The following is a 25,389-nucleotide window of genomic DNA, read 5'->3' on the forward strand; positions in this document are numbered from 1 at the left end:
ACCCAGTTTCTTTCACACCAGCATCTGGCGCTGGCTGAACATCACAAATTACATCACTTGTTTGACGACACAAGTGTGCATCTGGGCAGGGGAATATTCGAAGTCCTCAGACTGGGGCATGACGCCGTCCAGGCTGCCCATCACCTCCGCTCCCGGCCTCCTCACGCTCCTCCTTCAGACACCCACGCGGCCCGCTCCCTCCCTCCGCTTCAGAGGTGCCTTCTCAGTGGGCTTCACACCCTAAACCACACCCCACAGCACCGCCCCCACCCCCGAATTCTGTTTCGTTTTTCTCCACAGGATTTATCACCAGCCCTTATTCACCACTGTAACCCAGAGGCCCAGAACAGGCCCGGCGAACACAACAGGCACCTGGCCGAAAGGAGTCTTTCCGGGTCATCCGTCCAGTCCCCATCTAGGCTCCGCTCGCAGCAGCCGGGGGTCTTCATGCCACCACCGTGCCTTTGGCACCGTTACAACCTACTTACAGCCACACAAATGCTCCACCGCCTAGGACAGAGAAACGACACCGCCCCAGCGACCACTGCGCTGTGAGCACCTTAAGTCTTCCCTCCCAGGTGCAGACGGCATTCCTGCATTCAGTCCAGTTCAGTCGCTCAAGCGTGTCAGACTCTTTGCGGCCCCATGAACCGCAGCACGCCAGGCCTCTCTGTCCATCACCAACACCCAGAGTCCACCCAAACCCATGTCCATTGTGTCGGTGATGCCATCCAACCACCTCATCCTCTGTCGCCCCCTTCTCCTCCTGCCCCCCATCCCTCCCAGCATCAGAGTCTTTTCCAATGAGTCAACTCTTGGCATCAGGTGGCCAAAATATTGGAGTTTCAGCTTCAGCATCAGTCCTTCCAATGAACACCCAGGACTGATCTCCTTTAGGATGGACTGGTTGGATCTCCTTGCAGTCCAAGGGACTCTCAAGACTCTTCTCCAATACCACAGTTCAAAAGCATCAATTCTTCAGCATTCAATTCTTTCTTTATAGTCCAACTCTCACATCCATATGTGACTACTGGAAAAACCATAGCCTTGACTAGACAGACTTTGTTGATAAAGTAATGTCTCTGCTTTTCAATACGCTGTCTAGGTTGGTCATAACTTTCCTTCCAAGGAGTAAGCGGCTTTTAATTTCATGGCTGCAGTCACCATCTGCAGTGATTTTGGAGCCCCCCAACATAAAGTCTGACACTGTTTCCACTGTTTCCCCATCTATTTCCCATGAAGTGATGGAACCAGATGCCATGATCTTCTTTTTCTGAATGTTGAGCTGTAAGCCAACTTTTTCACTCTGCTCTTTCACTTTCATCAAGAGGCTCTTTAGTTCCTCTTCACTTTCTGCCATAAGGGTGGTGTCATCTGCATATCTGAGGTTACTGATATTTCTCCTGGCAATCTTGATTCCAGCTTGTGCTTCTTCCACTCCAGCGTTTCTCATGATGTACTCTGCACATAAGTTAAATAAGCAGGGTGACAATATACAGCCTTGACGTACTCCTTTTCCTATTTGGAACCAGTCTGTTGTTCCATGTCCAGTTCTAACTGCTGCTTCCTGACCTGCATACAGGCTTCTCAAGAGGCAGGTCTGGTGCTCTGGTATTCCCATCTCTTTCAGAATTCTCCAGTTTCTTGTGATCCACACAGACTATAACATCAGAAAGACAGGGCCTGATCATCCACAGCGGAGCTTCTCAAGCCTTATGTGCACAGAAATTGCTCACAAACCTTGTTAAAATGCAGACTCGTGACTCAGTAGGTCTAAGGCTGGGCAGAGATTCTGTACTTCTCATGCCCTCCCAAGTGATACCAAATTGCTGGCCCTGAAACCATACGGTGAGCAGCAAGGATCCGTGGCAAGTCTTGTCTGAGGTTTACCGAGTGGCGGGCTCACTTGCAGGGGCCAGCGGTAATGCGGCGGGGCCTCTGAATGTGGACAGCACTGGAAAGACCTCTGCCTCAACACCTCTATAAGGCCTCTTTAAAGAAAATTCCACCCTATTGGAAAGCCAACCAGTAAGAATCACATGCACTGCTACGGAACAACATCTTCGATACATTGCTGAATGGAAAACTATAGGGTGAGAAAAAAAAAAAAAAAAAGAGAGACTTGCACACGCACTAAAACGTCAGAGAAAGCGAAAGCAGCTTAGCCGCTCTTTTTGAAGAATAAGGCTAGGACAGCCGGGGGAGGTCTTGCTTGTCATCTTCTGTGCTAGCTGGAGATGCTGTTATAATGTATGTGTGTAATTTTTATAATTTTTTAAGCGAGTTAAGAAAAACCAACTGAAGGAGAAATGCTTCCCCAAAGTGGTCTCAGTATTATCTGATCCGGTGTGGGGGGCAAACCAGAGCCTGCCTGTCCTAGACAGTCTAAGAAGTGTTCTTACATTTTTTAATGGTTGACAAAAAAAAAAACATCAAAGAGCAGTCTTGTGACATGGGAAAGTGACACAGAATTCAAAGTTCCACGTCATTAACAAAGTCTCCCTGGAACAGAGGCGCACTTGGTCTTCTGCCTGCAGCGTCGGGCCGCTCTGACCCACAGTGGCAGAGCCGAACAGCAGCTAGAGGTGTGCTCACAAAGCCTGAAGCACTGACTGTGTGACCACGTGCACAAAGTGTGGGCCCGTGTTCAGGAACCAGAAGACTTCACGTCAATACTCTCCGAGGTGATCCACAGATTCCAGGCAATCCCCATCAGAGAATCCCGGCTGGCCTCCTCACTGAAACGGACAATCTGCTCTTATAGTTTAAATGGAAACGCAAGGGGCCCAGAGTAGCCAAAACTATCTTGAAAAGGAATAAAGTTGGAGGACTCACATTTCACTTGAAATTGTGATAAAAATGAACAGAAATCAAGACTGCACGGGGCGGGGGTGGGAGGGCGGGGGCAGGCGGGCGGGGGCAGGCAGGGGGGACACCTTCCCTGGAGGTCCAGTGGTTAAAAATCTGGCTTGTAACGCAAAGGACACCAGTTCAATCCCTGGTTTGGGAAGATCCCACACGCCTCGGAGCAACTGCACGCCGCAAGGAAGAGCAGTCCCCGCCCACTGCAGCTAGAGAAGAGCCCGGATGCGGCAACCAAGACCACCACAGCCAAAAATAAATGAATCTGAAAAATACTTTAAAAAAAGACTGTCTGGGGGGAACTTCCCTGGCGGGCCAGTGGTTGGACTCCACTCTTTCCCCCGTCGAGGGCCTGGGTTCCGTCCCTGGTCAGGGAACTGAGACCCCACCGGCCATGCAGTGCAGGGAAAGAAAGTGAAGCGACAGCCCGAGAGAGGGAGTATCATTTCACAAACTGTGTATCTGATAGAGGTCTAGTACCAAGAACATTATGAAGAACTGTCACAATTCAACAAGAAAAGACAAGAATTCAACTTAAAAAATGGGAAAGAATGAGGACAGGGACGTACAAGTACAAAAAACAAAGCTGGGCACCGATCAATGTGGAACTCCCTCACACGGACCTCTTTTCATCTCATAATAAAGTCTGACCTGTTTAAGTAACTGCGCAAGTTTTCTGCTCTTTGCAGTTGAATATAACCCTAAACAATAACACCAACTATGGCTAAATCATGCTCAGCAGAGAACAAGTCCGGTTGGTTTCACCTTCAAAATTCAGCCATTTCCCACCTTGCCACTGCCAACAGAATTCACCATCATCTCACACCTGATCACGACACCAACTTCCTAACTGGCTTCCTGCTGCTGCCCAGGCTGTCTGTCAACTCAGTTCTCAGCCAGTACTCATTTTAAAACAGAACTCAAATCCCTCCCTCCTCTGACGAAACCCTCCAATGACTTCCCATCTCACTTAGAATAAATGCCACTGTCTTTATTCCATCTGGAAGGGATTACTGATCTGGTGAGGCACTCTCTCCCTCGGACCTCAGCTCCCACGGACAGTCTCCTCTCCCGAATTCAGCAGGCCACACCTCCCACCTCGCTCGTCCTCTTCGGGAGTCTGGACCTGCTCCCTGGCCCTGGTCTTTACTCAAAAGCCACCAACTCAGTGGCCCTTCCCTGGACATCCTACCTAAAGGCTGTCCCTGCCTTCCGAGACCCCTTCCCCGATGTGCTGTTATCCCTCCTCCACTTCACTCTCTACCGTACTACGTATCGTGCTCATGTGCCCCGTTGACAGTCTATGCCCCTGACTAAAACGCAAGCTTCAGGAGGCAGAGCTTTCTCTGTTCAAGGCTGTAGCACTGCACCTATTTAGAATACTGGCTGGCACTCATCAGATGTTCAGCAAATAATTCAAGTCAGGGAAAAACCAGGACGGAATATGAAGGAGAGTGAAAAGTGCCAAAGGCCAACGCCAACTGCCTCATAACTGCAGTGAGGACCCTGCCGAGCTCTGGCACTCCCCTGCATGCCAGCCTTCTCAAGACTGCAGCCAGCACCACGCAGAACCCCTGCATACCATACGCTGAGCCCAGAGCAGGCACGCAGATCCTTAATCGGAGCCCACGCTCAGCTGGTGACACTACAGTTCCACAGGCAGCAAGAACCATAAAAACAGAACAGTTGCTTTCTCATTGCTTTTGCCCAATCTTATTTTGGGGAAGGGATTTTTCAGCTGAAGCATATGAACAGGCATGCTAAGATCCAAATGTGTAAGCAAGGAGTTTGTTACTCAAAATTAATGAATATTTGCTTTCTCAACAGCAAAGTACATAAAAATATATTTATGCATTTTATAACTATAATTAAGCCAAATGCAGTTGACTTCAGAGCATGCTAAGAACCTTTCAAAGTTGCTATTCTGAAGTATTTTTGTTTTTAAAAATTTTAAAGTCTATCCAAATATATATCTACACACATAGACACACACACACAAGTTACACCAGGTAGGATACACAAGGAAGAAGTGCAACAGAGCTTGCCTCTAGGAACGGAGTTAGGTACTCAGGAGAAAGGGACGGGAAAGAGACATTTTAATTACCTGTCTGCAATTTTGGAATTTGTATCATGTTAACGTATTGTTTACACGAAGATGACAGACTAAATTTTAAAAATAAGTCAATCATACGTTTCCATACAATAAAGTAATGAAACGTCTACTTTGTCAAGCTGGCTTAAGAAAGAAACCTCTTCACATCCATATTTTGAAGAAGACACCATATTCAGGCTCTGTGAAATCAGCATAAGAAGCAGAACGCATAAGTTTAGACTGACCAAGTGCGGAAACAGCAGACGGCGATGGCAGTGAGGCCTCCCTTCCCACCTGGAGCCCTGCCTAGTGCTTCCTGTCTGTATACAAGGTCCACGAGATGCCAAGATGCCTGAACTTCTCTGACTCCTACCTCCACCGAGAAGAACTATGCTAAGTCTGGAATGGGTCACGGTTATAAGTTATTTGCTGCAGAGAAAAGTCAAGTTGTTAAGATTTTCTTTTTTCTCAAAGTATCCAAACAGGTTTTTCACCTTTTAGCAGAAAAAGCGCTTTACTGCTACATTTTAATAGATAAGCCAAAATGACTCTCCAAATACTCATTTCCTGATTAAACCTCAGGACACAGCAAGGAATCATTATCAGAAACAAAGATGAAAACATTACTAAAAATGAATCCACCTTAACTACAAGGTGAACTTCTTCAAGGGGCTGCTTCCCGAAAACTGTCCTCATTAAATGCCCTCTTGTACAGATCAAGATGAGAAATAAAATGCCCGTACATGAAAGAAAGGCCTGAAGGGCACACCCTGACCTCTGCGGAAGACCCAAGACTTCAGGGAAAAGCACTCGGGCTCTGTAAAAAAGTGACATCAAATGGTCTCTCTATTGTTTCGAAAATTTCCCTAGCACAAGCACCGAACAGTACCAGGATGTCTGTGACAGGGTGTCCGCAGACACCCATTCAGGTTCCGGCCAGCGTGACTGCGAGGCACGTGCAATGTACATCACTCGCCCCGGCGATTAACCTCTCCCTCAGCAAGCCGTGATTTATTTCCAATTGCAGACAAACAATAAATTTCAGTCCAGTCTTCCCAGTACTGCAGTCCGTCTTATTGATTCTTGTGTGTTAATAACAACCATCCAGGCTAAGCTCACACTTTAAGGCGACCACCGCTCATTTAAGGGGCCCGCAGACCGACTAGAACTGAGACAAGCCGGTCTCTTCCCGACACTTCATTCTTCTGCTGCGACCCCCTAACTAAACGAAAAGCCCTGAGGCTGCGAGAAGACAGGCCTGACTGACTCCCGGGCTGTTTAAAGCGGGTCCCGCCAGAGGCTCCCCATTGGACGGCGCGCGCTCCCCCGCCCTCCAGTCCGACGTCCCCGGGCATGAGGTCACCGCTGTCCCCGCATCACTCTGGCTCCAAATTCCCGGCTCCTCGCGGAGCGCCCAGGCGCAGCCCTGCTCCCCTCAGAGCCGGAGGGCGGGGGGGCGGGGGGACGCGGCCTCGGCTCGGCCGAGTCCTGCTCACGACGCAACCCCGGTTCCTCCCCAAACTGGGCGGCCGGGAGGGCAGAGGGCCGGGGCCGCCTCCGTGCCTCTGCGGGAGGCTGGCGAAGGCCGGGGAGGGCTGGGGCCGAGCTGCGGCGGGTCAGCACTCACGGTCGATGCAGCGGCTCCTCGGCCGCGGCAGGGCCAACCGGCGGCGGCGGCGGCGGCGGGGGCGGCTGAGGCGGCGGCTGCGCCTGCGGCGGCGGCTGAGGAGGCTGAGGCGGCGGCGGAGGCGGCTGCTGCTGCTGCTGCTGCTGCTGCTGCTGCTGCTGCTGGAAGGATTTGAGGGACTCGAAGGCCTTCATCAGCTTTTCCAGGGTCGCCATGGCGGCCTACCGCCCCGCGGGGACAGCGCCCGGAGCCCTCGGGCTGGCTCGCGGCTCCGCTCAGCAGCGCGGCAATGAATGAGGCTCGGGGCCGAAGGCAGGAACGGAACGCAGGAGCCCGGCCATCTTGGGTCTGTCCCGGCAGCCCCCTCGGCCTTACGCCCGGCGACGCTCCGCCGTCGGGCGAGGCGGGGCCAGGCCGGCGGGATTGACAGCCGGAGGCGGAGGCCTCCACCTATGGCCAGACGCGGCGCCCGCCCGGCTCTCCGCGCCAGCCGTATCGCCTCCTGGAGCCGCCCAGGCCACGGGCATCAGCGCGCTCCGCGCAGGAGAGAACAAGGGGCGCGGCGCGGAAGGGGCGGGGCACGGCGCGGAGGGGGCGGGGCACGGCGCGGAGGGGGCGGGGCACGGCGCGGAGGGGGCGGGACGCGAGGACAGGGCGGGGCGGGACGCGAGGACAGGGCGGGGCGGGGCGCGACGACGGGGCGGGGTGAGGGGCGGGGCGCGGCGGTTGTGAGCCTCCGGCTCGCGTGCGAAGAACCCGCTAGGAGAGTAGACCCCGGGAGACGCCCGCGGGCTGGGAGCCGGAGACCCCGCGAGGGAGCTTGCCCACTCAGCGCCCCGGGCGGAGGGAGAGCTCACGGGACAGCCCTCCAGAGGAGGGAGGGGGATGTGGAGCGCCTCGGGCGGAGCCAGGGCACTCTCAGGTGGAGCCCAGGTATGGTCCCCGGAGACTAGCACATCCCTGGAGGGTCTCTGCGCAGCCCGAGGAAGAACCGAGGGGCCTGGGGCTGGCACGGCTGGTCAGAACCTGCCTGGTCTGCGCCTGCTGCCCAGAGAGGCCGTGGCTGGTATAGCGAGAAGCAGCTTTGGCCCCAGAGGACCCCCACCGGCATGACCGCCTGACCCAGGAGGAGAGTGTCCCGCTTCTTGGCTGAGGCCGGCTGCGTGGGCGGGCCCGAGGCTCCAGAGCCTCACCACCTGGAGGGGGGGCCCTGAGCAAGCAGAGGAGTGGCACGTAGGTGACCCCCAGAAGTCCCCTGTTCTGGGCCACAAGCCACATCTCCACCTGATTTCAGAGCCTGTTTTCCCAAAGCAGCCAGGTGAGTGGAAACCCAGCACTGCTGCAGGAAACCTTGTCCCCAAGGGAACAGCGACGGCCCCCTTCAGGGCAAGGACCTCAGAGAAACATGCCACCAGCCTTGGGGTCCCGGTCCCCTGATGGTATGTACATAATAACAGCCCTTGTCCACAGGGCAGGCACAATGGCTGGGCTCCAGGCGGTCAGGTACTGTGGTTGGCAGCACCCTGAGTGTGGGCTGTCACTGGTGTCTTGCTCCTGATTAAAGTTTACATATTAAGGTCAGACAAAAAGAGTTAAACAGAAAGCTCTCTGTGCTATCTGTCTTACCCATTAACCAGACCTCCTCAAAGACAGGAGAGCCGCCTGGACTGCAAAGATCAACCTCCTTCCTTCTGACCTAGCAGTGCAATTTCTCACAAGATTAGCATTCTTCCCCAGCTCTGTAGGGGGTTGTAATGACTTATTGCTCAGTTTGTAGTTTACCTATATCCTTAGTGAACTTTGGTGTATGATCCTTTGTCTCAAAACTGTATAGGATTGTGCCTTGGGCTTTTAACAGGCTCTCTCAAAGCTTCTGTCAGACCTCTCCACTATGACCCACCCTGACAGAATGTGGTCCACTGGAGAAGGGAATGGCAAACCACTTCACTATTCTTGCCTTGAGAACCCCATGAACAGTGTGAAAAGGCAAAATGATAGGATACTGAAAGAGGAACTCCCCAGGTCAGTAGGTGCCCAATATGCTACTGGAGATCAGTGGAGAAATAACTCCAGAAAGAATGAAGGGATGGAGCCAAAGCAAAAACAATACCCAGTTGTGGATGTGACTGGTGATAGAAGCAAGGTCTGATGCTGTAAACAGCAATATTGCATAGGAACCTGGAATGTCAGGTCCATGAATCAAGGCAAATTGGAAGTGGTCAAACAAGAGATGGCAAGAGTGAACGTCAACATTCTAGGAACCAACGAACTAAAATGGACTGGAACGGGTGAATTTAACTCAGATGACCATTATATCTACTACTGCGGGCAGGAATCCCTTAGAAGAAATGGACTAGCCATCATAGTCAACAAAAGAGTCCGAAATGCAGTACTTGGATGCAATCTCAAAAATGACAGAATGATCTGTCTCCAAGGCAAACCATTCAATATCACAGTAATCCAAGTCTATGCCCCAACCAGTAACACTGAAGAAGCTGAAGTTGAATGGTTCTATGAAGACCTACAAGATCTTTTAGAACTAACACCCAAAAAAGATGTCTTTTTCATTACAGGGGACTGGAATGCAAAAGTAGGAAGTCAAGAAACACCTGGAATAACAGGCAAATTTGGCCTTGGAATGCGGAATGAAGCAGGGCAAAGACTAATAGAGTTTTGCCAAGAAAATGCACTGGTCATAGCAAACACCCTCTTCCAACAACACAAGAGAAGACTCTACACATGGACATCACCAGATGGTCAACACCGAAATCAGATTGATTATATTCTTTGCAGCCAAAGATGGATAAGCTCTATACAGTCAACAAACACAAGACCAGGAGCTGACTGTGGCTCAGATCATGAACTCCTTATTACCAAATTCAGACTTAAATTGACGTAAGTAGGGAAAACTGCTAGACCATTCAGGTATGACCTAAATCAAATCCCTTATGATTATACAGTGGAAGTGAGAAATAGATTTAAGGGCCTAGATCTGATAGATAGAGTGCCTGATGAACTATGGAATGAGGTTTGTGACACTGTACAGGAGACAGGGATCAAGACCATCCCCATGGAAAAGAAATGCAAAAAATCAAAATGGCTGTCCGGGGAGGACTTACAAATAGCTGTGAAAAGAAGAGAGGCAAAAAGCAAAGGAGAAAAGGAAAGATATAAGCATCTGAATGCAGAGTTCCAGAGAATAGCAAGAAGAGATAAGAAAGCCTTCTTCAGCGATCAATGCAAAGAAATAGAGGAAAAGAACAGAATGGGAAAGACTAGAGATCTCTTCAAGAAAATTACAGATACCAAGGGAACATTTCATGCAAAGATGGGCTTGATAAAGGACAGAAATGGTATGGACCTAACAGAAGCAGAAGATATTAAGAAGAGGTGGCAAGAATACACAGAAGAACTGTACAAAAAAGATCTTCACAACCCAGATAATCATGATGGTGTGATCATTAATCTAGAGCCAGACATCCTGGAATGTGAAGTCAAGTGGGCCTTGGAAAGCATCGCTATGAACAAAGCTAGTGGAGGTGATGGAATTCCAGTTGAGCTGTTTCAAATCTTGAAAGATGATGCTGTGAGAGTGCTGCACTCAAGATACCAGCAAATTTGGAAAACTCAGCAGTGGCCACAGGACTGGAAAAGGTCAGTTTTCATTCCAATTCCAAAGAAAGGCAATGCCAAAGAATTGCACTCATCTCACATTCTAGTAAAGTAATGCTCAAAATTCTCCAAGCCAGGCTTCAGCAATACGTGAACCGTGAACTTCCTGATGTTCAAGCTGGTTTTAGAAAAGGCAGAGGAACCAGAGTTCAAATTGCCAACATCCGCTGGATCATGGAAAAACCAAGAGAGTTCCAGAAAAACATCTATTTCTGCTTTATTGACTATGCCAATGCCTTTGACTGTGTGGATCACAATAAACTGTGGAAAATTCTGAGATGGGAATACCAGACCACCTGACCTGCTGACTGTGAGATTTCTGGAGAAAATCTGTATGCAGGTCAGGAAGCAGCAGTTAGAACTGGACATGGAACAACAGACTGGTTCCAAATAGGAAAAGGAGTACATCAAGGCTGTATATTGTCACCCTGCTTATTTAACTTCTATGCAGAGTACATCATGAGAAACGCTGGGCTGGAAGAAACACAAACCGGAATCAAGATTGCCAGCAGAAATATCAATAACCTCAGATATGCAGATGACACCACCCTTATGGCAGAAAGTAAAGAGGAACTAAAAAGCCTCTTGAGGAAAGTGAAAGAGGAGAGTGAAAAAGTTGGCTTAAAGCTCAACATTCAGAAAAGGAAGATCGTGGCATCCGGTCCCATCACTTCATGGGAAATAGATGGGGAAACAGTGGCAGACTTTATTGGGGGGGGGAGGTGTGCTCCAAAATCACTGCAGATGGTGACTGCAGCCATGAAATTAAAAGACGCTTACTCCTTGGAAGAAAAGTTATGACCAACCTAGATAGTATATTCAAAAGCAGAGACATTACTTTGCCAACTAAGGTCCGTCTAGTCAAGGCTATGGTTTTTCCAGTAGTCATGTATGGATGTGAGAGTTGGACTGTGAAGAAAGCTGAGTGCCGAAGAATTGATGCTTTTGAGCTGTGGTGTTGGAGAAGACTCTTGAGAGTCCCTTGGACTGCAAGGAGATCCAACTAGTCCATTCTGAAGGAGATCAGCCCTGGGTGTTCTTTGGAAGGAATGATGCTAAAGCTGAAGTTCCAGTACTTTGGCCACCTCATGCGAAGAGTTGACTCATTGGAAAAGACTCTGATGCTGGGAGGGATTGGGGGCAGGAGGAGAAGGGGACGACAGAGGATGAGATGGCTGGATGGCATCACGGAGTTGATGGACGTGAGTCTGAGTGAACTCTGGGAGTTGGTGATGGACAGGGAGGCCTGGCGTGCTGCGATTCATGGAGTCACAAAGAGTCGGACACGACTGAGTGACTGATCTGAACTGAACTGAACTCAAAGCTTCTGAGAGTTTGTCTCCTGAGTTATAATCTTCACTTTATTTTTTTTAATTAAAAATTTTTTTTAATTAAAGGATTATTGCTTTACAGAATTGTGTTGTTTTCTGTCAGACCTCAACATGAATCAGCCATAGGTATACATATATCCCCTAGCATGAATAAAATTCTTTTTTAACTTGTTAATTGAATTTTCACTGACACCTCTAACAGTATAATGGGCAAAGGTGGTGCTCCTGGATTTACGTTACTGAGGACTGAGCCTGCCCTCCAGCTGGCGGTCCATACCCTCTCAGCTTGCACATGTTCCTGAAGCAAGCTGCCATGGTGGGAGGCCCAGGTGGCCAGCAGCCCAGGGAGGACTAAATCCTGCCAACATCACAGGAGTTTGGAGGCAGATCCCTGCCCCATCCAGCTCTCAGGTGAGAGGCAGATGGTACTTGAAGGCAGGCTTTCAGGAGACCAGAGAGTGAACGACCTCGTTAAGCTGTGCCCAGAGTCCTGACCGCAACAACTATGACATCCTTTGTGGTTGAGCCACCGTGTAATTGGCAACAGACAAGTGTATTCGTTTGCTAGGGCTGCTATAACAAAGCCCCACAGACTGGGAGGCTCCAACCGCGGGACTGTATCTTCTCACTGTCCTGGAGGAGGCTGAACTCCAAGGTGTGAGCAGGCTAGTTCCTTCGAGGCCTCTCTCCTTGCTGTGTAGACGGCCGTCTTCTCCCTGCGTCCTCTAGTGTTCTTCCTTCTATGTGTGCTGTTGTTTAGCCGCTGAGTCCTGTCCAGCTCTTTTGAGACTTCACGGACCGTAGCCCAGCAGACTCCTCGGTCCATGCGATTTTCCAGGCAAAAGTTCTGGAGTGGGGTGCCATCGCCTTCCCTGCATTTTATCTTACTCACACCATTAAAGACACTTTCTCCAGCTACAGTCACATTCTGAGGTGCTGGGGTTAGGACACAATGTGTGAATTTCCAGGGGACACAACTCAGCCTCTGCAGAGGCTTCCCTGCTGGTCCAGTGGCCTGGGGTGTGGGTTTGACCCCTGGTCTGGGAACTAAGATCCCACCTGCCTCATGGCCAAAAACCAGAACATAAACAACAGAACCAATACTGTATTAACAAATTGAGTAAAGACATTAAAGCTGGTCCACATCCAAACAACAACAACAACAACAACACTCATCTGCCGAGAATTTACTATAATCCTGATAAAAAATCTTACTGGGAAGCCTGTTGAAAGGAACTCTCAAGATGGCAGATTTTTTTTTTTAATCGGGGGAAAGTCTGGCATAGTCCCAGAGTAATCAAAGATGACGCAGCTGGGGAGGCAATTTGGCCTGTTGTCGCCAAAGCCTGAGAGCTGGACCAGAAAGAAGGCTGAGAGCTGAAGAACTGATGCTTTGAACTGTGGTGCTGGAGAAGACTCTTGAGAGTCCCTTGGACTGCAAGGAGATCCAACCAGTCCATCCTCAAGGAAATCAGTCCTGGGTGTTCATTGGAAGGACTGATGCCGAAGCTGAACCTCCAATACTCTGGCCACCTGACGTGAAGAGCTGACTCACTGGAAAAGACCCTGATGCTGGGGAAGATTGAGGGCAGGAGGAGACGGGGGTGACAGAGGATGAGGTGGTTGGATGGTATCACTGACTCAATGGACATGAATTGCGGCAAACTGGGAGATAGTGAAGGATTGGGAAGCCTGGCGTGCTGCAGTGCGTGGGGTCACAAAAAGTTGGACACGACTTAGCAACTGAAAAGCAATTCCAAAGCCTTAAGATGGACAATGCCTCTGAACAGCAAATATACTCCAAGTACTTTATCCTCAAAAGAGAATCACGATGTGTCAGGATGGTCACTTATTATAGCAACATTTAGGACAAAAAGAAAAAGAAGCAAATGCGGGACAGAAAGAGATTGGCTAACTGAAGCACAGCATATCCATATGACAAAACTGCAGTTGCCCAGATCTTGTTTTAGAAGCGCATTCCTGGCACAGGAGGGTGTGCAGTGCACCAGCAGGCTTCACTCCTGTGCAGAGCATGACCCCAGTGCACCAGCAGGCTGCACTCCTGTGCAGAGCATGACCCCAGTGCACCAGCAGGCTGCACTCCTGTGCAGAGCGTGACCCCAGTGCACCAGCAGGCTGCACTCCTGTGCAGAGCATGACCCCCCCGCAACCCTTTTCAAAGAAAGGCAACACACACACACACACACACACACACAGAGACCTGGCCGGCGACTTCCCTGGTGGCCCAGTGGCAATGCTCTGTGCTCCCGGTATAGGGAGCCTGGGCTCAGTCCGTGGCCAGGAAATTAGATGCCACGACTAAAGGTTCCGCGTGCCGCAATGAAGGACCAGTCAGCCAAATAAATAACTCAAAAAAAAAAAAAAAAAAGGGAGCGAGCTGGTCACCAGGTCTGTGACAGGGACTCCAAGCGTGGCAGTCACAGGAGATTTATATCTTAATTCAGGTGGATTTCTGTAGTTTTCAAATCTTTAGCAACGAGTGTGTACTATTCAGGGGGAAAAACCATGTAAATGAGGTGGTTTGGGTGGAGAACTGAAAACGGAAGGGCACCAACACACTTGTGACTGATTCTGCCCAGGGGGGAAAAGGAGATAAGTAAGTAAGCCCAACACTTCCCCACAAATGGGGTACACTCCAGCTGGGGGGCTGGCACCCACCAGAATTCCAAAACCAGGTAGCAGCTCACTGTGGGTGGGGCCTTGGGCCAGAAAAGGAAACCGTGAAGGAGAGTCAGGACTGTGGGGCTGAGTGGACTGGCAGCTCCTGACAGCGCCTTGGTGGTCCCCCGCCCACCTGCCCCCAAGCCAGGGGATCCTCTCCCACTGGAGAGTCCTATTGCAACGTATTTTCATTCTGTGTAAACACACACACTGCAAAAGCCACAGATGTGGTCACTGCTGTTCCGAACAATCAGTGCGTGTTTAAGCTGGCTGCCAGACGCACCACTCATTACTCTTCATCCCTGCTTGCATCTCGGGTCTCCATCGCAGGGTCTTTTTCCTCCTTGTGCTCAGTTGCTCACCTGTGTCTGACTCTTGACAACCCCATGAACTGCAGCCTGCCAGGCTCCTCTGTCCATGGGAATCTCCCAGGCAAGAACACTGGAGTGGCTTGTCGTTTCCTCCTCCACGGGACCTTCCCCACCTAGGGATCGAAACTGCATCTCCTACGTTGCAGGAGGATTTGTAACCACTGAGCCACCAGGGAAGCCCACTCGAGTTTATCTTTCGAAAGTATGCTGTGTCATGCTGTGCAGTTCCCGTCTCCCGCCAAAACGGTCAAGCTTTGCAAGTTCTCCCCTTGAACGCGGTAAGCACAGTTGTCTAAGCGTCTTGGACTTCCCTGGTGGCGCGGTGGGTAAGAACCCGCCTGCCAGTGCAGGGGATGGGGGTTCTAGCCGACGGATCTAGAGCCTGTGCTCCCTGGCAATGAGAAGCCCTCCTCTCGCTGCAACTAGAGAAAAGCTTGGGCAAAGCAACAAAGACCCAGAGCAGCCATAAATAATTTAAACAAAATTTCTTAAGAGTCTGTGTCTCATATCGGAGAAGGCAATGGCACCCCACTCCAGTGTTCTTGCCTGGAGAATCCCAGGGACAGGGAGCCTGGTGGGCTGCCGTCTGTGGGGTCACACAGAGGGGGACACGACTGGAGTGAGTTAGCAGCAGCAGCGGCGGCGGTGTCTCGTAGCTTGCCGTCATCCAGAGCCTCCAGGGGAACGTTTCTCGTCCGTAATGTCTGCCGCGTTCATTCTTTCCCCTCAACCCCATGTGCGTGCCGTCTTTGGTGACACCCTGGACGTTGTGTCTGAAAACCGTGACAGAAGTGATTTGCAGCTTAGGGTGCCCTCTTCCTCCAGGCAAGATTTCTGTTTCCCATGCTCGTCCCCTTGGGGCATTAGAAGCCCTTGGCCATCTTGATCCACGCTCCGCTTTTGGAGTCCTCTGGACCACCCATTTTAGCAGGCTGGGTTACTTCCAGGTCACCCTTATCCTTGAGGGCTGGGCCCTGAGGTGGAGTGTGAACTGACTGGGACCCCAATCTCGGCATGCCCTGGACCAGATTTTTGTTCTCCTAGCCCCGAGATTAGCTCAGCCTTTCAGGAGTCTCAGGGCTCCCAACCCCCCCCACAGGAGCAGCCCTGGTATCGGGCTCATCTCCCTAGGTCCCGCCTTGCCCTGGCTCTCAGTTGCTCACTCTCGACACGTATTCACCAGGAGGGTAGTCCACCCTTGCTGTGCAGGGAGGTTCCTCCTACAAATATGAAGTAGGGTGCTACTGAGGGTGGCCATCTTCCTGTTACCCTGCATCTTATGAGTGCCTCTGGAGTAAACCCCCCTCAAGTAAGATGCTATCTCTGGGTCATAAACGTACTTTATGATGCTGAAGAATTGACTGATTTATAGTTTACCCTTGAAAAACCATAGGGCTTCCCTGGTAGCTGGCTGGTAAAGAATCCACCTGCAATGCAGGAGATCCCAGGCTGATTCCTGGGTGAGGAAGGTCTCCTAGAGAAGGGCTACGCTACCCACTCCAGTATTCTTAGGCTTCCCTGGTGGCTCAGCTGGTAAAGAATCCGCCTGCAATGTGGGAGACCTGGGTTCGATCCCTGGGTTCAGAAGATCCCCTGGAGAAGGGAATGGCTACCCACTCGTGTTCTTGCCTGGAGAATCCCAGGGGCAGCAGAGCCTGGTGGGCTGCTCTCTATGGGGTCGCAGAGAGTCGGACACGACTGAAGTGACTTAGCAGCATTATGTTACTGGATGTCCTGATACTGAATCATCCATCTTATTAAAATAAACCCAGCATTTTGATGTGGTACTGTATAATGTGCTGCTGGATTCTGTTCGATAATATTTTAAGGCTAATATTCTGTTCGATAATATTTTAAGGATAATGTGCTTAGTTGCTCAGTCGTGTCCAACTCTTTGTGATGCCATGGACTGTATGCAGCCCACCAGGCTCCTCTGTCCATGGGGATTCTCCAGACAAGAATACTGGAATGGGTTGCCATGCCCTCCTCCAGGGGATCTTCCCAACCCAAGGATCAAACTAAGGTCTCCTGCACTTCAGGTGGATTCTTTACCATCTGAGCCACCAGGGAAGCCCCTTAAGGATAAGATTCTGGTAATATTTTAATGACATTGTATTAATAAAAGACATTGGTATAGACTTTTTATATAAGGTCTTTGATAAGATTTGCGTGTCAATTTATACTTGCTTTATAAAAAGGAGTGGGAAGTTTTCTTCTTTTTCTGTGTATTCTGTGGAACATTTAAATGCCACTGAAATTTATCTGCTCCTCAAAGGTTTGCTAACATTCCCTGTCAGATCGTCTGAATCTGGTGATTTTCTGAAGGGTGGCACTTTGGCAACTTCATTTCTTATCCTGAAATTAGTCTCTCTAGATTTTCTATTCTACTTATGGTTAATTTTGGTAAATTATATTTTCCTAGAAATGCATTTCATCCAGGTTTTATGTTTATTTTCATAAAATTGTACATAGTATTCTGTATCTTTTATTACCTCTCTCATTTACCCCTCTTGTAACTTTGTGTATTTGTATTTTCCCCTTTTATTTTTCTTGATTAGGTTAGATATTGATTTATTGATTTTTTAGAACAAATATTTTATCATTTAAGCTGTAGTCTTTCTCTTTTATAGCTATTACTTTCTTTCTTTTTTTCTGCTTTTCCTGAATGTATTTTTTAATCCTTTGGAGTGAGAGGCCAAATTCATCTATTTGGGGGCACTTAGTTTTGCTGACATTAAAAGCTGCACGTCTCCTCCTGGAGCACGGGACTTCAGGTTTATCGCACACACCCGGTGCGCGGGTCTTGTTCTCGTCTCTCGAGGTCCTGCAGCTTTGCACTGCATCACCTCCTCAGCCCAGGAGGGCTCCCTGGAGGTTGGCAGCCTGGGCCTCCTGTTTTCCGATTGTGTTGTTAATTTGTAGGCTTGTTGCATCCGTAATCACATACTCTACTATACCTCCATCTTTTCAAATTTTTGTTAGGATTTCCTTTCCCCCCTTTTTTAATGAGGATTTCCCAGACCAAGTCCCTGCTGTTTGGTTCAACTCTCCGGTCTGGACCTTGGATCCCACACGGCAGGTAGCAAGAGCTTCCCAGGGAGCCAGACGACAGTGAGGGTGACTGACCGCGAACCCAGGGCCACTGGCAGGGTCACCGGACCCACCTCCTCCCCCAGTCAGCTCTCCCCGTCACCTGGCGCTCTGGCCCCGGGAGGCCCTGCCAGGGCGGCACACACCAGGCCACCCCCCTGCCCAGGTCCAGCACAAGCGGCTCTAGGGACCCAGCCCCGGAGACTCACAGACACGTTTCCAGCCTGACAGCCACGCCCCGACCTCAGGGTCCTGAAAACACCCTCCTTCCAGGGGCCGACAGGAGGGCCCTGAGGTGCCCCACGTGTGGTGGGCGGCAGGACCTCAGCAGGGCGCGCAGGAGCAAGGAGCACGGATGCAAACGGCCAAGACCCGCTGCCCATGCTGGCGCCCGGCCGCCCACACCCAGAGGAGCTCGGGGGGCGGGGCGGCCCTTGGGTGGGTGAGGAGCAGCAGGGCCCGTCCAGGCCTCTCGTCCCCTCTGTGGGGACGCGCCAGGGCCTTCTGGGCGTCCCACGTCCTCAAGTGGCCTTTTGTTCAATCCAGCCTTAGTGAAACGCCCGTTCAGGCATGAACGTAGAAAGCAGGACAGACTGCTGAGTCCTTATGAGGTGAGTCCCACATGTTTATTGCAGGTTGCAGGTGGGACAGGGCCCCAGCACGTGCTCCCGTGTGGTCTGGCCACGTTGTGAGGTGAGTCCCACACGTTTATTGCAGGTTGCAGGTGGGACAGGGCCCCAGCACGTGCTCCCGTGTGGTCTGGCCGTGCAGCGCTTGCTCACCGTCTGGAGGACACCAGCTTCTTCTTGCTGGAGCCAGCATTGAAGCAGCCCTGCAACACAGGTAGAAGGCCGGTCAGGCCCCTTCCCGTGTGAGGGGCTCGCCTGCCTCGTGTGTGCATGCGTGTGCAGGCGTGTCTGACTCTTGTGACCCATGGGCTGCAGCCCACCAGCCCCCTCTGTCCATGGGATTCTCAAGGCAAAAATACTGGAGTGGGTTGCCATTTCCTTCTCCGGGGGTTCTTCCCGACCCAGGGATGGAACCTGGTCTCCTGCACTGCAGGAGTCTTTACCACTGAGCCCCCAGGGAAGACTTAAGTGCACAGAAAACTCTGTGGGGAGGAAGTACTGCTTCCAGGCAAGAAAACCCTTAACCGTCCCCTCCCCCTTGCTTCATGTGGTGCAGGACGCTCCATTCGGCAGAGATGGGCGCTGGTGCGTCCCGCTCCCCCGACTCACATGGCTCGCCCCATCCCACACCCACCGCCCACTGAGCTGCTCTGAGCAGGCGGGGTGGACGGCTTCCTGTATGACTGTGTGGAGGGTCCCCCTCATGGTATGTGAGACTCCACAGCGTGGACTCAGCGACGACTCCCACTGAGACACCCAGAGGAGCGCGGGTTAATTGCTGCCCAGCCCCCCGTTCTGAGAGGAGACCTGGCCACATTCTCTGGGTTTATACTGAGACACGATGGATGAGATGTTTAGTGGATGACGGAGGCAAAATCCCTCTGGAGCGGACAGGGTATACGGCAGGATGATCCACGGTCCAAGGAGACTTGGAAGCCACTCCTGAGTTTAATGCTACCACAGAAAGCCTCTCCAAACACTCTTCCACATTCAAAGGAGAATCAGCTTTCCCCATGACCGCGGGTGAATGACACGACAGCTCTGAGAATCAGAACACCACCAGGCAGAGACTGAAAGGGCTTTCGTTCTTTTACGTTGGTTCTTCGGAATGCTTCACGAGCCTAGTGTGAAACGCGTCGTCATGGACAGCGGGGTTTCTTTTCGAGTGCTGGAGCCATTTCTTCTTTTGCGATCAGGACAGAGTTCATACCAAGAGCAAACATCTCTGGGAGGGCTCTTCTCGCCAGGCTCAAACACACCGCCTGGGCAGCTTGCACACCGTGTGCATCCCCTCACACAACAGGCACTGCAATCACACAACAGGCGCTGCAGAAACAATGCTGAGCATGGAAGGCCCTGCCGCAGCAGGAGACACCCCGTAACAGGCCACGTTAAAGCAGTAACAACATGGCGACCGCACCCTTACCCCTCTGGAGAAGAGCCTGTGGAAGAAGCCTCTCTTCTGCCTGGGAACTTGCTGACTCATCTTCTCATCTGGCTCTAAAACCACAACTGGCTCGTCCACAACTGGCTCGTCTTCACTTTCGTTGATGTCCTTGAAACATTCAGACTCGATCATCTGTACCCACAGAAGGGCAGGACAGAGCAGTGACGGAGGTCCGCGTCCCCCCCAGCCCCCAGCCCAGCGCTCAGCAGCCACTCTGCTCCCTTCCCCGGTTCCCACTACCCTTGCTTCCTGACCTCCTCCTGGGGTAGGCCACGGGGCTGCCAATGTGACCCCCCCAAAGCATGACCTGCGGGAACTCAGGGAGCAGGACTCAGGTTGGCAGGTGCCCAGCGGACCCCAGAGCCACCTCTGTCCCCTTGAGGAGGGGCCAGGGGCAGCTCCTCAAATAATTTTACCTCCAAATATGCGCACACGCGCACACACACACACAAATGGATGCGTGCGCAAAGCAGCTAAAGAGCTATTTTACAGCAGAAGCTGTTCACTTCTCGGGGGCAGTAGGTAGCTGCGGCCTGCACCGCGGGGACAGCACCTCGTTCTGCCAGGGGATGGACACACAGCCCGTGACGAACTCGCTGTAGAAGCAGCTGTCTGTGCTGTCCAGCTGGATGCCCCGCACCGCGGAGAACTGCTCGATGTCCAAGATGTCCTTGCAGTAAACCGCCTGTGGCTGTCGGCAGGAACAGAGGCGTGGCTGAGGGTTTCCCCCATCACGCTCGTGACGCCCGAGGCTCACACAGCTGCGCGCCTCCGCTCCGCACTCTCGTAACTCTCAGAGCCACAGGCCCCTGCTCACCCACCACGCTCGGCCACGAGGCCCCGAACAGGCCCCCTTTCTTTTCTGCATGGAAACTGGGTCACAGCAGAGGCCGGGGATGGAGGAGGGCAGACAGGATGCTCTCGCTGGAGCACCAGCCCCGAGCTGGGCAGGAGCCAGGCCTGCAGCCCCGCCCGCACTCATGGCTAGGGGCGTGTGGGAGCCGGGCCGCCACCTCTGGAGTGGGACTCGAGGGCGGGACCCCCGGGACCCTGGTTAGGACTTGGCCATCCCACCAGGCGAGGAGCTGGAGCTGGGAGCCCCGGGCGGGGCGGCCCTCAGGGGGCTGTAGAGGGGACCAAGGGGAGCACTGAGGTCATAGGCCAGAACCCTGTCCTGCCCCCACACCAAACCACCCGACACTTGTCTCGGATGCCACTGTTCACGGCCCCAGCCCCTGGTTACGTGCAGGAGCCGCCCCAGGACAAGCCCGGAGCCTCTGCCCCTTGCTCCACACACCACCTGGCGTGCCCTCCCGGCCTCCACGGCCCGCGGCTGGCAGTGTCCAGCGCCCGGTGGGAAAGGCTCCGAGAGGCCCCACCAGTTTCCTCATCCTGCAGCCCGTCTGGCTGCCTGGCTCAGCGAGTCCAAGCAAGTCCTCCCGAGACTCTGGGGCCTGGAACTGAGGCTCAGGAGCCACATTTTGCGAGGACTCACTCAGAGAACCAGGCTGCGGCCGCGGCACATTCCATATAAACACAGTGAGTCCTGACTTGCAGAGCCAGAACGATTTTAATGGCACGTCTCAGGTTCATCACGGAACATTTCATGCAAAGATGGGCACAATAAAGGACACAAACCGTATGTACTAACAGAAACAGAAGAGATTAAGAAGAGGCAGCAACAAGAGACAGAACTGTGCAAAAAAGGTCCCAATGACCCAGATAACCACGACGGTGTGAGCACTCACCTCGAGCCAGACTCCTGGAGCGTGAAGTGACCCAGATAACCATGACGGTGTGAGCACTCACCTCGAGCCAGACTCCTGGGGTGTGAAGTCAAGTGGGCCTCAGGAAGCATCACTATGCACAAAGCTAGTGGAGGTGATGGAATTCCAGCTGAGCTATTTAAAGCCTAAAAGATGATGCTGTGAAAGTGCTGCACTCATTATGCCAGCAAATTTGGAAAACTCAGCAGTGGCCACAGGACTGGAAAAGGTCAGTTTTCATTCCAATCCCAAAGAAAGGCAATCCCAAAGAATGTTCACCACCCCCCCCCCACACACACAATTGTACTCATTTCACATGCTAGCAAGGTAATGCTCAAAATCCTTCAAGTCAGTCTTCAACAGTATGTTAACAGAGAAATTCCAGTTGTACAAGCTACATTTACAAAAGGCAGAGGAACCAGAGATCGAATTGCCAACATCTGTTGGATCATAGAAAAAGCAAGAGAGTTCCAGAGAAGCACCTACTTCTGCTTCATTTACCTCATTTGCTGTGGATCACAACTGTAGAAAGTTCTTCAAGAGATGGGAATACCAGACCACCTTACCTGCTTACCGAGAAACCTGTATGCAGGTCAAGAAGCAACAGTTAGAACTGGACATGGAACAACAGACTGGTTCCAAATTGGGAAAGTAGAACATCAAGACTGTATGTTGTCACTCTGCTTATTTAACTTCTACGCAGAGGACATCATGCGAAATGCCAGGCTGGATGAAGCACAAGCTGGAATCAAGATTGCCGGGAGAAACAGCAATAATCTCAGATATGCAAATGACACCACCCTTAAGGCAGAAAGCGAAGAGGAACTAAAGAGCCGCTGGATAAAGGTGAAAGAGGAGAGTGAAACAGCTGGCCTAAAACTCAACATTCAAAAACCTAAGGTCATGGCATCTGGTTCCATCATTTCATGGCAAATAGCTGAGGAAACAATGGAAACAGTGAGAGATTTTATTTTCTCAGGCTCCAAAATCACTGCAGACAGTGACTGCAGCCATAAACTTAAAAGACGTTTTCTCCCTGGAAGAAAAACCATGACAAACCTAGACAGCATGTTAAAAAGGAGAGACATCACTTTGCTGACAAAGGTCTGGATAGTCAAAGCTATGGCTTTTCCAGTAGTCATACATGGATGTGAGAGTTGGACCACAAAGAAGGCTGAGCACCAAAGAATTGATGCCTTTGAACTGTGGTGCTAGAGAAGACTCTTGAGAGTCCCTTGCACAGCAAGGAGATCCAACCAGTCAGTCCTAAAGGAAATTAACCCTGAATATTCACTGGAAGGACTGATGCTGAAGCTGAAGCTCCAATACTTTGGGCACGTGATGCAAAGAGCCGACTCACTGGAAAGGACCCTGATGCTGGGAAAGATTGAAGGCAGGGGGAGAAGGGGACGACAGAGGATGAGATGGTTGGATGGCATCACTGACTCAATGGACATGAGTTTGGTTAAAGTCCAGGAGTCGGTGATAGACAGGCAATCCTGGCATGCTGCAGTCCTTGGGGTCACAAAGAGTCAGACACGACTGAGCGCCTGAACAACAACGACAGGTTCATCATATTCCACAGAATGAACGCATCTCCACACTTCCTAGTTTGCCTTCGGTAGCCCAAGGCCACCGTGGGGGCGCTCCTCCCAGCTCTGAGCTCTAGGGCCCCGCCAGGCTCTGGGGATGTAACCCTCCGTGGCCCCACAGCACACTCACCAGGGCTGCTCCAGGGCCCGCAGCGCCGAGCCAGGACCCAGTGAGACCCAGCGTGGGGAGGCACATTCAGGACTAAAGAAGCAAGGGTGCCAGCTGTGACAAGGGAAGGGCCCTTGTGGGGTAGCTGGGGAGGGTCAGGGCTGCCCAGGTTCCTGGCGAGGCAGCGACCCGGGGCGGGTGGCTGCAACTCGAGTGGCAGAGGAGCCAGGAGGGCCGGGGAGGACAGGGCACTCCGTTGCCCTTGACAACACACTTACGTCAGGGTGGAAAGGCGGGTCTAACATGTGGGCCTCCAGCTGCCTGAAGTTGATGTCCCGGAACACGGGGTGTCCCTTGACTTCAGCCGCCCCTTCGCCCCTGCAGCCCAGGCGCTGCGCAGGGTCCTTGGTGAGTAACTGTGGAGGAGCACAAATGAGTCAGCCAAAGCGCCCAGGATCAAAGGAAACCCCCAGATCTCCACAACCATGGCCAAAGAGTTAGGGGGGCAAAGAGCACCTCCAGCGAAACAGCCACTCAGGTTTCAGAGAATCACCCGAGCCTCAGCACTGCAGATTCCACAGACGTAAAACGTGTGGCACTTCCAAAAGGAGTTCTAACTAAAGTCCTGCCTCTGAGCTATCGAAAAAATTAAAAGTCAACCAAATAAAACCTTAACAAAAGTTTGACCCTGTAAAAATTAGGGGATGTTTTCTCAAGAAATAGAAGCTGTCTGGGAACTTCAAAGACACCACTTCCATGCCAAGTGACATGGATAATTTTAATTTATCCATTAAACAGATCACTAAGGACCTCAGAGGAGGCAAAAATTTAGCAAACTTAGTTCTAAAAATTGTATACTCTTAAAACTACTAGAAAGTGTTTCCTTCAAAAGGATTCCTTGCTTATACGTTTACACAGGCAGACCTCTGAGCGACGGGCAGGGTCGGATCCAGGCAACAGCAGCTGCGTGAGTACTGCATTAGGCAGGCCACAGATTCCTTAGTTTCCCAGTGCACATAAAAGTCACGCTTATAGTACTCCTCACTCGCCCTGCCAGTACCCAGGGCCCAGACCCCTACCTGCATCACCGAAAAGCTCTGGCTGGCCCTGCCCTTTGTCCCGCCCATCGCCCCCTGCCCCCTGCCCTCCACCCACAGCCAGCTCCTCCCGCTCCTCCAGGCAGAGCCAGGCCTCACAGTCCACCCGCCCAAGCAGATGAAAGCACCAGGCGTGCTCGTGGAAGGGGTGAGAGTGCTGCCCGTTTAGCTCACTGCTGGGGAGGAGCCCGGGGGGGATTCTCAATAAACATTCCTGAATGCAGCCCAAGTTTAAAGTTCGCTCAGGAAACCCTTCATGTTGGCTTAAGAGAAGTAAGTGACAAGGAGAGCTTCTCTCTCTCCCTTACTGCCGGGACGTTCTTGCGGCGAGAGCGGCAGACACGGGGCCGCCATCGAGTCCGGCCCTGCAGAGTGCCCCGAAGGGTCTGGTGCCTGTCGGTGCCCCGTGATGTTGGCCAGGACCCGGCGCTGTCCTGCCCTTCAGCAGCACCTTCGGGGACAGCAAACAACGGCCTCTGCTCTGCTCTGCGGGATCAGGGACCCCGAGAGGAGGACTGAGGGACGGCTGCGTTTCCCTTTCCCCTACCCCGCCTGAGCCCGACCCACCATGCTACAGATGGACCTGGCGTCCTCAGAGAACTTCTTGGAGTACTGTTCTGTCTCTTTGTTCACTCTCCGCTCCACCTCCTCGCGCTTAACCTTCTCTTTGTATTTTTTGAACGGAGAATGTCCCTCAATCATCTCGTATATCAGACAGCCGAGCCCCCACCAGTCAGGACTGAAGGTATAGCTCTCAGAGTTGATGACTTCTGGAGCTGCACAACAAACCCAGGAAATTTAAGTTATCTCCCTGTGCTGAATGGCCAACAACACAATTTAAAGTTAATGCTTGTTACTGTACGGATCAACTCTGGAAACGTGAAGCTAACAAGGCAGACACAAAAGGCCGGACAGCGTGTGATTCCACTTGGATGAGGACGGAAAGTCCACCAGTGGCTGCGAGGCTGGCAGAGAAAGGGAGGAGCTGGGCTACCTGCTGGCGGGCGTGTGGCTTCTTCTCT

General features: G+C 51.9%; 2 protein-coding genes across 2 annotated transcripts in view; both read right to left on the bottom strand.

Annotated features, from left to right (window-relative positions):
* Window positions 1–6,796, bottom strand: part of HTT (huntingtin) — a 123,957-nt gene extending 117,161 nt beyond the window's left edge. Inside the window, exon 1 of the mRNA XM_068974776.1 lies at window positions 6,582–6,796. Coding sequence (XP_068830877.1) covers window positions 6,582–6,796 — 215 coding nt within the window. The remainder of the gene's footprint in view (window positions 1–6,581) is intronic.
* Window positions 6,797–18,406: 11,610 nt separating this feature from the next.
* GRK4 (G protein-coupled receptor kinase 4) overlaps window positions 18,407–25,389 on the bottom strand; it is a 52,552-nt gene continuing 45,569 nt past the window's right edge. The window contains exons 12-16 of the mRNA XM_068974772.1: window positions 24,935–25,143; window positions 23,549–23,686; window positions 20,357–20,494; window positions 19,783–19,935; window positions 18,407–18,559 (exon numbers count right to left, since the gene is read on the bottom strand). Coding sequence (XP_068830873.1) covers window positions 18,506–18,559; window positions 19,783–19,935; window positions 20,357–20,494; window positions 23,549–23,686; window positions 24,935–25,143 — 692 coding nt within the window. The 3' untranslated portion in view covers window positions 18,407–18,505. The remainder of the gene's footprint in view (window positions 18,560–19,782; window positions 19,936–20,356; window positions 20,495–23,548; window positions 23,687–24,934; window positions 25,144–25,389) is intronic.

This window comes from Capricornis sumatraensis, chromosome 7 (assembly GCF_032405125.1).
Source record: "Capricornis sumatraensis isolate serow.1 chromosome 7, serow.2, whole genome shotgun sequence".
NCBI classification, from domain to species: Eukaryota; Metazoa; Chordata; class Mammalia; order Artiodactyla; family Bovidae; genus Capricornis; species Capricornis sumatraensis.